The sequence below is a fragment of the Oryctolagus cuniculus genome, chromosome 21 (assembly GCF_964237555.1).
Source record: "Oryctolagus cuniculus chromosome 21, mOryCun1.1, whole genome shotgun sequence".
NCBI lineage: Eukaryota > Metazoa > Chordata > Mammalia > Lagomorpha > Leporidae > Oryctolagus > Oryctolagus cuniculus.
Window position 1 is genome coordinate 23,678,495 of NC_091452.1, and position 13,239 is coordinate 23,691,733.

General features: G+C 60.2%; 1 protein-coding gene across 3 annotated transcripts; it reads right to left on the reverse strand.

Annotated features, from left to right (window-relative positions):
• Window positions 1-485: 485 nt before the first annotated feature.
• Window positions 486-7,361, reverse strand: RNF215 (ring finger protein 215). 3 transcript variants are annotated; one of them, XM_051826684.2, is made up of 9 exons: window positions 6,962-7,361; window positions 6,616-6,744; window positions 6,179-6,250; window positions 4,856-4,926; window positions 4,323-4,479; window positions 1,854-1,973; window positions 1,632-1,775; window positions 1,313-1,415; window positions 486-1,228 (listed from the first exon to the last, which is right to left on the reverse strand). In XM_051826684.2, the coding sequence occupies exons 1-9, from the start codon at window positions 7,250-7,252 to the stop codon at window positions 1,206-1,208; spliced, it is 1,110 nt and encodes a 369-aa protein (XP_051682644.2). In that variant the 5' UTR covers window positions 7,253-7,361; the 3' UTR covers window positions 486-1,205. The 3 variants fall into 3 exon arrangements, with proteins under 3 accessions (XP_051682644.2, XP_051682643.2, XP_051682642.2); XM_051826683.2 differs by having other exon boundaries at window positions 1,854-1,970; window positions 4,856-4,941; XM_051826682.2 differs by having other exon boundaries at window positions 4,856-4,941; window positions 6,962-7,360.
• Between the last annotated feature and the right edge of the window lie 5,878 nt (window positions 7,362-13,239).

A 13,239-nucleotide genomic window follows, 5' to 3' on the forward strand; every position in this document is an offset into this window, starting at 1 on the left:
CAAGGACTTGGGCCATTTCTACTGCTTTCCCAGGCCATAGCAGAGAGCTGGACCAGAAGAGGAGCAGCCAGGACTTAAACTGGCGCCTATTAGATGCTGGCACCACAGGTGGCAGCCTTACCTGTTACGCCACAGTGCCAGCCCCAAATCTTTTTTTTTTTTTTTTTTTTAAATCAGAATTAGAGAGATCCTCCATCTGCTGGCTCACTGCCCAGATGGCTGCAATGGCCAGGGCTGGGCCAGGCCAAAGCCAGGAGTCAGGAGCTTCTTCCAGGTCTCCCACATGGGTATCAGGGGCCGAAGCACTTGGGCCATCTTCCACTGCTTTTTCAGGCCATCAACCGGGAGCTGGATCAGAAGTGGAGCAGCCAGGTCTTAAACCAGATGCCCATATGGGATGCTGGGATTGCAGGCAGCGGCTTTACCCACTATGCCAGAATGCCAGGCCCTTCAAAATCTTAAAACATCCACACAGACTTCACATCTTATGTTAAAATATAACCATATTTATTTTAATATTAAACCTTCCCTACCGCAACTCTTAAAAAACAAAACAAAAACAGATGCCCCTGGAAGACGCACCACATTGATCCTGTGGCTTCAAGTATCCCGGACAGCAACTCACAGCCCCAACTTAGCAGGTCCAGGGCCGCATGGTGTCTAAGGCCTCTGGTCCCACCCAGCCTGAGAAGGGACCCAGCTGGACAGGCAGCGGGGCCCACAGCTCCCAATGCCCAGGGCGGCAGACGGTAGGGGGAGCTCTGGATTCAACATCACAGCCTTGGCCAAGATGTATCCTGGAAGACGGTCAGACCAGAGTGCCCCTAGGCCAGACAGCTCTTGCTTCAAATTCACCCCCAATAAATAAGCCTAAAACCTGGCCGCCATACCCTCAGCCCCCACAAACACCCGGACAGGCCACAGGGGACAGCAGTGCCAGCCCCACGTCATCCGGGAGCTGCTATGAGAGGGGCAGACAGATGTCTCAGGATTGCAGAGAACGGCCCCCTCTTCCTTTCCGGTGGGTCTTGACCCTCCATCCTTGGCCTGGGGCTGCAGGCCCCAAGGTGGGATGCCTTGCCCCGTGGCAGGGCCCTAGTCCTCCCATCCACAGGGCTTGCTGTTCTGTCCCAGGAGCCCAGGCTGAAGGCCGGGGTGCAGGCGAGAGGGTTCCGTCCCCACGTGCAGAGTCCCTGCCCGGGCAGCTAATCGTCTGGGTAGCGGTTCCCTGCCAGGAAGAGGAAGAACAGGGAGGGGAGGCGTCAGGTGGGGACCAGGCGGGCTGGGCCAGAGCCCCGCCCCTGGTGCTCACCCAGGACGTTGAACTTGCACAGCGGGCAGGTCTGCTGGAGCATCAGCCAGGGGTCCACGCAGTCCCGGTGGAACTCGTGCTTACAGGGCAGCACCCGAAGCCACTGCAGGGCAGGCAGAGGACAAAGGGCTCAGGCCGCAGCGGCGCCCGAGCTGGGAGGGTGAAGGCTCCTGTGGCCTGCACCCCTCCCCCAGCTCTGTTTCCTGGAGCTCTGGTGGGGCCTGCGAGCAGAACAGCTGCTGGGCAGGTTCTGAGGTCTCTCGGGAGCAGGGTGGGGGGCAGCCCAGGTCAGCTGATGGCGGTCTCTGCCCAAGCCAACCTGCTTGTTGCAGAAGTAGTCCAGGCACACGGCGCAGGTCTCGGTGCCGGGCCCCGGCAGGCCCTGCGCAGCCCTGCCCAGGCGGCAGCGCCGCGTCTTGAGGGATGCCAGTCTCCGCACCACGCGCCGCTGGAACAGGTCCACCTGTACGGGGAGCAGGGGCATAGTCCCCAGGCCTGGCACGCTCCCCAGGCACCAGGGCGCCCCGGGGCTGGCTCCCACCTGGCCTCCAGGCTCCTGCTGGCTCTGCCGCGACGCCTGTCGCTGGGCCTGGACCACAAGGCCTGTGCACAGGAGCATGGCCACCAGCAGGATGGCGTTCCACAGCTGCTGCAGGGGCTTCTGGGGGGAAGGAGAGAGAGGTCAGGGACTGCGGGGCCGCCCCCCACTCTTCCCTCCCTGGGGGCCTCTGTGTCACCCCCGTCCCCAGCCCAGGCCTAACCGGCTTCTTGGCACCTGCGGGGTTTGGATGCCTCAGGCTCCCCATCCCTAGTCCATACCACCGTCCCCTGCTCCTTCCCAGGCCCCTCCGCCGCCCACCCGCTGGCACCAGCCTGAAGGCTCACACAGCCCCAGACTCAGAAGGAGCCCCCCCCAGGCCCTGTTGCTTAGCCCTCTCGGGGTCTCCTGTGTCCCACAAGCCTCTGCTGCTCGGGCCCCACCTGCCCACCCCCACCCTGCCTCGGTCCCCTCGCATGGGGCTCTCCCTCCCTGCTGCCTCCTCTCAGCACACAAGTTCCTGGCCCCTTCCTGCATCCGTCCCCTGCTTGGGAACGTTCTTCCTCGCCCCTTCCTTGGGCTAATGCCTCTGGACACCCCTGGTTTCGGGGGCTCCCCCTGCCCAGCCCCGCTCACGCCCACTGGATCCACAGACTTCCTTGCTGCTGCCTGCTGTGGCCCATGAGCTCTGACTGGCAGGAGGGAGCCATGTCTGAAACAACCACGGCTGCAGCCCCGGGGCCTCAGGGTTACTGGGAAAACCCCGCTGACCTTGACCTAACTCCCACCTGTGCAGCGTGGCTACTGGGCAGCGGGAAGCGACGCGGCTGAGCAAGGAAGAAGCACGCAGGCTCTCCCACACAAGCTCGCCCTCTCACGTGGACGAATAAACACGCGCGTTCCAAACTCTCCTGCATCTGTCTGCCACCGTGTCCTGCCCCGGCCAGTGCCGAAGCTCAAGAACCAACGACTGTGCAGGGGGAGAGGGGCTGAGAGATGATGGGCTGTGCCCCGCTCTCCTGCACCCATCTGCCCGCCTACGAGGGTGCCGGTGCCTGTTCCAGGAAGCCCTCCTGCAGCCCTAAGCTGAGCTGCTGCTATGCCTGGGAGAGTCCTGTGCCCGCCACCAGCCCAGCGGTGTTCACCCAGCAGTGACAGTAAATTTCTCCCCGACTGGGCCCCTACAAAAGCCCGGGGCTGGAGCTGCCCTGCTGAGCCAGGCAGCACTCACTGAGTGGGTGGCCGTTACAGACTAAGCTCTCCGGGGCCGAGTCTGCCTGAAGCCCCGTGCTTGGGAGCAGCAGCAAGGGGTGTGTGTGTGTGTGTGTGTGTGTGTATCCATCAGAGGAGGAAGCATGTGGCTCAATCAGACTTTCCTGACACCCAGATGCCACAGCTCTGGATTCCCAGAGGGACTGGAGGGACGGTGACAGGGCCCTGGGCTCAGGGCCCCAGTTACATCAGGTCAGCCAGCTGACCACAGACTGTGTGTATCCCTGCCTCCAGGCCTCTCCAGACTCTTCCTCCCCCCACCACCTCCCCCTAGCTCCAGCCTACCTCTCGGCCCCTCCCCCGGCCTCTCACCACATGCCTGCCCTGTCCAGGCATCCACGTGGGCTGCACATGGATTACAGTGTCCCATCCCTGTTCACAAACGGTCACGAAACGAGAAGTTACACCCTCAGCCTAAGACCAATTCAGCCGAGGTTTCAGAGCCAGGATTTGAACAGCTGCCCTGCCTGACTTACATCCACCAACACCTGCTGGAGGCTTCAGGCTGGAAAACTGGGCTGGGCCTGCCCCACGCAGAGCAGGGGCCCGAGAAAGGCTTGAGAATACCTTTGAACCCCAGGGAGACCAGAGACAAAACAGCTCTGGCCACCAGGAGGCAGACACGCTGCCCAGTAGGCAGGGGTAGGCCATTCTAAGAGCCCCCACTAAGGGCCCAACAGAGCACTGCTGGGACGGAGAAGAGGGACTTCAAGCTGAGGGTGCAAAGGAGGCTTTGCAAAGACAAGTAGGATGAGCCGAGACGGTCCTGCCTAGAGCTGGACATGAGAGAGATGGAGATAAAAGCATCCGCGCCTACAGCCAAGCACGGCCAAGGCCGAGCGGCAGGTGACAATGCATAGGGCACAGGGCACAGGGAGCCAGGACTCAGAAGACTGGAAAAAGAGGATCAGCAAGTGGCTAGGGGAGCTGTGAAAGCCAGGCTGTGGAGCATGAACCTCTGCAGGCAGCCCTAACCCCTACCCGCGGCCCTGGGCCGGGTGCCACACTGAGCACCCCCTGTACCGCGACACTGAACACCCCCAAGAGCCGTGTGATGCCAGAGGCTCTCCCCACCACCAAGGTCGGGAGTGGCCCCAGGACTTGCAAGACAAGGCATGTGTGTAACCTCACCCCCCACCCCACCAACCCCACATCTGCGCCTCTTCTCCCTGGGCCCCGTATAACCCGCCGGCAACGCACCTGCTCCTGGGCACGACTGCCTCCCAGGCATACCAGGTCCTGCCAGCCTCCGTAGGCATCCTTGGAGAGGCCGCAGGTGGTCCACAGAGTCAGCTTCCACTCGATGTTGGCCGACAGGGACTCTCCGCTGGTGATCTCGGCTGTGGCCTGGGCCCGCCTGGGAGGGGGCAGACGGCAGGGCTCTTGGGAAAGGGGCCTTGGGTAGACGCCCTGGAATGTCCCCCGTGCAGGCCTCCTGCGCTGGCTCCCAGGCCTGTCCAGGTCATTGGTTTTTCTGGGTCTCCCATGAGCCAAGCCATTCAAGCCCGGGGGTGATAGGGGTCGGGAGGGCCTGTCAATCAAGTAACCTGTTTCCTCCTGGCTGGGTCATCATTCCAGGCCCCTGGGGCCTCCTCCCTAGCCTCTCACCTCTCTTTCCACCTGGGAGTGAGCAGTCTTAAGGCCAACACATGGCGGAGGTCCTGAACCTTGTGAGCCCGGGGGAGAACCAGGGTCCCAGGCCCAGCCCTTGGCAGCCCAAACCCCCAACTCACTGCCGCAGAGCCTCCAGCAGCTTGGTGACGTTGGCAGAGTAATGGAGGACGATCACCGGCCTGAGCAGGAGCTGGGAGATGTCCAGCTGTGAGAGGGAGCACATGGAGGTCGGCCGACCTCAGGCCCCCTTTCCCTCGTGTCCCCTCGCAGCCTGTTCCCCTCCGCTCACCTCCCCGACCCCCCAGCCCACTCCACTCCGCTCACCTCCCCGACCACCCAGCCCACTCCACTGCGGCTCACCTCCCTGACCACACAGCCCACTCCACTGCGGCTCACCTCCCCGACCACCCAGCCCACTCCACTCTGCTCACCTCCCCGACCCCCCAGCCCACTCCACTCTGCTCACCTCCCTGACCCCCCAGCCCACTCCACTCCGCTCACCCCCCCGACCCCCCAGCCCGCTCCCCTCCACTCACCCCCCCGACCACCCAGCCCACTCCACTCCGGCTCACCTCCCTGACCACACAGCCCACTCCACTCCGGCTCACCTCCCCGACCACCCAGCCCACTCCACTCCGCTCACCTCCCCGACCACCCAGCCCACTCCACTCCGGCTCACCTCCCCGACCCCCCAGCCCACTCCACTCCGGCTCACCTCCCCGACCCCCCAGCCTGCTCCACTCCGCTCACCTCCCCGACCCCCCAGCCCGCTCCACTCCGGCTCACCTCCCCGACCACCCAGCCCACTCCCCTCTGCTCACCTCCCTGACCACACAGCCCACTCCACTCCGGCTCACCTCCCCGACCACCCAGCCCGCTCCCCTCCGCTCACCTCCCTGACCACCCAGCCTGCTCCACTCCACTCACCTCCCCGACCACCCAGCCCACTCCCCTCCGCTCACCTCCCCGACCCCCCAGCCCACTCCACTCCGGCTCACCTCCCCGACCACCCAGCCCACTCCCCTCCGCTCACCTCCCCGACCACCCAGCCTGCTCCACTCCGCTCACCTCCCTGACCACACAGCCCACTCCACTCCGGCTCACCTCCCCGACCACCCAGCCCACTCCCCTCCGCTCACCTCCCCGACCACCCAGCCCACTCCACTCCGGCTCACCTCCCCGACCCCCCAGCCCACTCCACTCCGGCTCACCTCCCTGACCACACAGCCCACTCCACTCCGGCTCACCTCCCCGACCACCCAGCCCGCTCCACTCACCTCCCCGACCCCCCAGCCCGCTCCCCTCCGCTCACCTCCCCGACCCCCCAGCCCACTCCCCTCCGCTCACCTCCCTGACCCCCCAGCCCACTCCACTCCGCTCACCTCCCCGACCACCCAGCCCGCTCCGCTCACCTCCCTGACCGCCCAGCCCGCTCTGCTCACCTCCCGGACCACGTTGTGGTTCAAGATAAGGAGAAGCAGGGCAGAAGCTCCCAGGAAGAGGGCCCGTTGCATCTGTCGGACAGAAGGTAGGAGGCTGGCACACCCCCTGCTGTGAGCGTGGACACACTAGCCAGGGACAGACTAGCCAGGGGCTGACCTGAGGTCAAAGGCAGAAACTCTCCTTCCCGGCCAGGCGCTCTGTAGGCTCCAAACAATACCTGCTGTCCTCCCTCCCCTATCACATACATCACCCAAGTCAGCCCCCTGAGCTCCCCCTGGCCTCCCTGCCCCCACACCACACTGCCCTGGCACTAATCTGACCCAGTCTTCCACACTGGAGTCTCCTGACTCATTCAGGCCGTGGGCTTCTCCGGAAGCTCCAGAGGGCTCCATCTGTGGCCCAGCTACAGCTCCCCTCCCCCCTTCACCCCCTGCACCTGCCGGATCAGGGCCTTGGGATAGGCCTGCGGGCCACTGCCCTGACTCTCCTGGTTCTCCTTGCCCACATAGGCCACCGCGATCCAGCCTTCTGCGGGCACGTCCTGCTCGGCTTCCACGACGTCCATCTGGAGGGCCCAGGACCAGAGCAGGGGGAGGAGGGAGAGAGCGCGGAGGTTGGGCACAGGCCATGCAGGACTGGGGTTTGGGGATGGGTCTGGAGGGGAGGGGCTTCCAGGCTCGGGATTTGGAAGCCTTTTAGGCTGGGGGTCCGGGCGGTGGGCGCTGCATGCCAGGGTTCTGGGCGCGGGGTCCACGGCGGGGCGCCGGAGAGGCGGCGCTCACCAGCAGCAGGCGGCCGCCCAGCTGGGGCGCCGGGTCGGCTTCGGGGCCGATCCTGACGCCCTCCAGGACCAGCGCGTCCTGCAGCGGCAGCCTCACGTCCACTCGCACGGCGCGGGCTCCGCCCCGCCCCGCCCCGGCCGCTGGCTCGCTGCCGTCCGCCGCGGCCCCGGGCCCGGCCAGGCCCAGCCACAGCGGCAGCAGCGGCAGCAGCAGCAGCAGCGGCGACGGGGGCGGCGGCGGCGGCGGGGGCGGCGGCGCCGGCCTCAGTGCGGGGCGCGCGGCAGGGCCCATGGCTGGACCCCGCAAGCTGGCGAGACGCGTGGGGGGCAGGGGACCCGGGAACGGGGGGAGCGGAGGGACCGAGGCCGCGGCCGGACGGGGCGGGGCGACGGGAGGGGCGGGGCCGCGGCCGGACGGGGCGGGGCGACGGGAGGGGCGGGGTAGGCGCTCGGCACCTCCCACGCCCAGACTGGGCCGCTCGCGCCCCCTGGTGGCCGTAGAGAAACCCGGGCGCCAGTGCCCCGGGGAGCTGTAGTGGGGGTCGCGGTGCAGTGGTGCGAAGTCAGAGAGAGGCGGACGCGGGGAGGCCAGCCAGGCTGTCCGCGGAGACCGGAGATGGGAGACCGAGGAAAGCCGTTGGAAGAGGAGCCCTGGGGAGGCAGAGGCAGAATCAGGGGGTCGCGAAGGGGAAGAGCCACTGACCCACAGTATGGCCAGGGCCATGTCACGCCCCTCTCTTCCCGGGGCAGAAAATCGGAGACTGATAGGGGATGCAGACTGGGGAGGTTGAGGCACGGGTCCCAGAGCGGCAGGAGGAGGGGGTAGAGGCAGGGGCCTAGACGAAGCGAGCAGGGACAGTGTTTGTAAAGGGGGCAGAGAGGCTGGGTCACTTCCCGCACTGGGAGAGTGGACGTGATGTAAACCCCAGCAGGGTCTCGCTCCCAGCAAATAACTGCTGATGCCTGCTGGAATGTGAAAGTCTCCCCGGTGTCTAAGGATTGGGGCTGCTGGGAGCTGACTCAGTCTGAAACGTGGACCTTTTAAAAATTACACTGTGGGGTGGCGCTGCTTGGGTCACTAGGCTAATCCTCCGCCTGCGGCGCCGGCACACCAGGTTCTAGTCCCGGTCGGGGCGCCGGATTCTGTCCCGGTTGCCCCTCTTCCAGGTCAGCTCTCTGCTGTGGCCAGGGAGTGCAGTGGAGGATGGCCCAGGTGCGTGGGCCCTGCACCCCATGGGAGACCAGGAAAAGCACCTGGCTCCTGGCTCCTGCCGTCGGATCAGCGCGGTGCGCCGGCCACAGTGCGCCAGCCGCGGCGGCCATTGGAGGGTGAACCAACGGCAAAGGAAGACCTTTCTCTCTGTCTCTCTCTCTCACTGTCCACTCTGCCTGTCAAAAAAAAAAAAAAATTTACACTGTGGGGTGGCGCTGCTTGGGTCACCCTAGGGGTCACTTAGGGGTCCTAGAGGTCACCCGGTTTGAGAGTGCCTGGTTCAAGTCCTTGGCTTCTGGCTCCAGCTTCCTGCCAGGGCTCACCCTCGGTGGCGTAGATGACGGCTCAGGTACTTGGCCCCTGCCACTCACCTGCGAGACCCCACAGAGTTCCCGTAGGCTCCTGGCTTGTGGGGCCGTTTGAGGGGTGAACCAGCAGATGGAAAATCTCTCTCTGTGTTGCTCCCTCTCTGTCGCTCTGCCTTTCAAATAAATGAATAAATACATTTTTTTTAAAGTTTCAGAATTTTTGTGTGCTATAGAAGGAGGCAATATAGTAACTTGGATAAATTGGTTTAGGCATTAGGAAAAGAGATAAAATTGGACCCCCTGTTGCACATCACATACAAAAGATGGGCTCCATGTGGAATGAAGACCTAAAAAAGGGAAATTTTAAACATTTTTAAGGAAGAAACAGACTATCCTGATTGCCTCAAGACCAGGGGAGATTTCTGTGTCATAAAAGCAGATTGGAAAGGAAATGATTGAAAAAAATGCATCCAAAATAAAATGGAAAACTCCTATTCATGAAAACACTGTTATGGGCCGGTGCTGTGGCACAGCGGGTTAAAGCTCTGGTCTGAAGCGACAGCATCCCATATGGACACCGGTTCTAGTCCCAGCTGCTCCTCTTCCAATCCAGCTCTCTGCTATGGCCTGGGAAAGCAGTAGAAGATGACCCAAGTCCTTGGGCCCCTGCACCCGCGTGGGAGACCTGAAGAAGCTCCTGGCTCCTGGCTTCAGATCGGCACAGCTCCAGCTGTGGCGGCCATCTGGGGAGTGAACCAGCAGATGGAAGACCTCTCTCTCTCTCTCTCTCTCTCTCTGCCTCTCCTCTTTCTGTATAACTCTGATTTTCAAGTAAAATAAATCTTAAAGAGAGAGAGAGAAAAAACATTGTCATATAATGGCAGGAAAAGCCATAACCTGGGAGGAGATATTTGGAACCAGTTGGTTCCTGTGCAGGATGTACGAATACATAGATATGAGCTCAAGATACAAACAGGCATTTGACTAGAGGAGACATGAATCGCCTGTAAGGGCCACATGGTGGCGCAACAGGTGTCTGAGCTCTGGTCCAATCCCTGCTGCGCCGCTTCCGATCCAGCTCCCTGCTAACGCGCCTGGGAAAGCAGTGGCAGATGGCCCAGCTCCAACCATTGTGGCCATCTGGGGAGTGAACCAGCGGATGGAATACCTCTCCCTCTCTCCCTCCCCAACTCTGCCTCTCAAATACATAAATAAATGTTAAAAATATGCATAGAACTAACATATGACCCAGCACTTCTCCTAGGGGTATACCCAAAAGTATGGAAATCAGGCAAGTACTCACACAGACACTTGTACATGAGGGTTCCTGGCAGTGTTGTCCATCAGAGCCAAAAGGCAGAGTCAGCCCAAGTGTCCCTCAGCAGGCAGGAGGGTAAACACAGCGAGCTCTACACGCACCATGCAATATCTCCAGGTTAGGGTTAGGGTTAGGGCTAGGGCTTGGGGTTAGGGTTAGGGTTAGGGTTAGGGTTAGGGTTAGGGTTAGGGTTAGGGTTTGGGGTTAGGGTTAGGGTTAGGATTTGGGTTAGGGTTAGGATTTGGGTTAAGGTTAGGATTTGGGTTAGGGTTAGGGTAGGGTTTGGGGTTAGGGTTAGGATTTGGGTTTAGGGTTGGGGTTAGGGTTTGGGGTTAGGGTTAGGGTTTGGGGTTAGGGCTAGGGTTAGGGCTAGGGTCTGGATTTAGGGTTAGGGTAGGGTTTGGGGTTAGGGTTAGGGTTTGGGGTTAGGGTTAGGGTTAGGGCTAGGGTCTGGATTTAGGGTTAGGGTAGGGTTTGGGGTTAGGGTTAGGGTTTGGGTTTAGGGTTAGGGTTAGGATTTGGGTTAGGGTTAGGGTTTTGGTTTAGGGTTAGTGTTCGGATAGGGTTTGCGTTAGGTTTAGGGATTGGGTTAGGAATAAGCAATGAAGCACCAATCCCCACTACAACCTGGAGGAACCTGCAAATCCTTATGTTGAGAAGCCAGACACCAACAGTCACATCTTGGGCATTTGACACAGTGGTGAAGACGTTGCAAGGGACGCTTGCATCTTGTCTCATAGAGCCTGGGTTCGAGTCTTGGTTCTGCTTCTAATTCCAGCTTCCTGCTAACGCATAAGCTGTGAGGCAGCAGGTGACGGTTCATGTATTTGAGTCCCTGCTGCGCACATGGGAAGGATGGACTGAAATCCAGGCTTCTGGTCTCAGCCTGACCCAGCCTGGGCTGTTGTGGGCAGAAGGGATTGAAGATCGCTTTCTGTCTCTCTGCCTTTCAAATAAATAAAAGTTAAAAAAAACTTCGAATGGGCCCGTGCCGCGGCTCACTAGGCTAATCCTCCGCCTTGTGGCGCCGGCACACCGGGTTCTTGTCTCAGTCGGGGCGCCGGATTCTGTCCGGTTGCCCCTCTTCCAGTCCAGCTCTCTGCTGTGGCCAGGGAGTGCAGTGGAGGATGGCCCAAGTGCTTGGGCCCTGCACCCCATGGGAGACCAGGAGAAACACCTGGCTCCTGGCATTGGATCAGAGCGGTGTGCTGGCCCCAGTGTGCCGGCCGTGGCGGCCATTGGAGGGTGAACCAATGGCAAAGGAAGACCTTTCTCTCTGTCTCTCTCTCTCACTGTCCACTCTGCCTGTCAAAAAAAAAAAAAAAAACACTTCGAATGAACCCATGTACAGGAAATATGCAGAACAGGTGGATCCAGAGTCAGGGAGCAGATGGGCGGCTGGGGGTGGAGGTGAGTGTGAGATCTCCCAGGTGGTGAGACTGTGTGGGAACTGGATAGAGGTGATGCTTACACGATACTGTGCACATGCTAAGTGCTAGTGAATGTTTCACTTTAAAGCGGTTGATTTTATAGTCTATAAATTTTACCTCAATAAAAGAAAAACAGGAACCGGCATCGTGGCATAGTGGGTAAAGCGGCCGCCTGCAGTGCCAGCATCCCATATGGGTGCCAGTTCAAATCCTGGCTGCTCTACTTCTGATCCAGCTCCCTGCTGATGGCCTGGGAACAGCAGTGGAGGATGGCCTGGGTACTTGGGCCCCTGCACCCACGTGGGAGACCCGGAGGAGGCTCCTGGCTCCTGGCTTCTGCCTAGCCCAGCCCCAGTCATTACAGCTATTTGGAGATTAAGCCAGCAGATGGAAGACTCTCTCTCTCTCTCTCTCTGTCTCCCTCTCTCCTCTACTTCTCTAACTCTTTCAAATAAATAAATAAATCCTAAAAAAGAAAAGCAATCCCCCAGTCCAGACCAGCGTTGTTTAGTAACAGTTTAAGCTATTACTTGCAATGCTGGCATCGCATTTGAGCACTGGTTCCAGTCCCGGCTGCTCCACTTCCAGTTCAGCCCCTGGCTTATGGCCTGGGAAAGCAGCAGCAGATGGCCCAAGTGTTTGGGCCCCTGCACCCATGTGGGAGACCTGGATGTAGATCCAGATTCCTAGCTTCGACATGGCCCAGTGGAACCATTGCAGCCATCTGGGGGCATGAACCAGCATATGGAAGATCTCTCTCTCTCTGTCTCTCCCTATCTCTGTAACACTTTTTTTTAGGAAAAAAATAAAGTGGTTAATTTTATATTCCATGCTTTTCACCACAATTAAAAAAAAACAATATACAGGATTGGTTGTATTTTTAGGGATGCATTCATATGCAACAAAGCTGTCAAGAGAATTAAAGAAATGAGAATCACAAAGTTCAGTCCATTCAACTGGGGAGAAGCCCCCTGGGGGGGGGTTCCAATGGCATGTTCTACCTTTAAGTGACAGGATGCTTGTGCTGTCATTCTTTTTTTTTTTTTTAAGATTTATTGTATTTGTTTGAAAAGCAGAAGCACACACACATAGAGAGGAGAAGACAGAAAGAGAGAGATCTTCCACCTACTGGTTCACCCCCCAAGATGGCTGCCACAGCCAGGGCTGGGCCAGCCTGAAGCCAGGGGCCTAGAAATCCACCCAGGTTCTCCGTGGTGGGTGCAGGGGTCCAAGCACTTGGGCCATCTGCTGCTGCTTTTCCCAGGAGCATTAGCAGGGAGCTGGATCGGGGCTCAAGCCGGTCCTCCTGGGGGATGCCAGCATCGCAGGCGGTGGCTTAACCGCGTCGGCAGGCCCCGAAATCCTTCTTCACTCTGTGTACGTCAGTAGCGTTCTCCTGTGGGCATGAAATCACTCTTTATGAGTTGCAAAATGCACTGTGGAGGCCCCGGGGGGCCCATGGCCAGCCTCGCTTCTCTGGTTCTTTGGCTGTCCGAGCGCATGTGTCATCCCCAATGACAGAGTTGCCAGGACACACCCTATAATCAGCTGCACAACCACGACTCCATGGTTTGCCTGTCCCTGTTCCTACTACTTGCTCCCCACCCCCCACCCTGACCGTGCAGGCAGGCGGCCGTTGCCCCCTCCCTAACACTCCCCACCCACACACCTCTGGATGTACCTCCTGGTCACATGGTCACCCACCTAGAACCCAGTTCTGTTTGCCCACAAAAATCACATCCATCAGTGGGAGCCTGCAGACATGGCCTCCAGTGGGAGTGCCCCTTGGTTATCCTGGAAGACATAAGAGCTGGAGGGTGTCAGTCTGCATGTGGGCGGGCAGAGCCCAGCCCAGCCCAGCCCAGCCCAGCCCTGGACCTGCTGCTACTGCTGTGGAGCGGTGTGGGGTGGCAGGGCAGGTGAACGGGCAGTGAAGAACAGAGCTCCTGCCTTGGGGAAATACAATCCCAGCAAACAAGGCAGCCAAGGATGGGGGACTGGCAGGCCAAA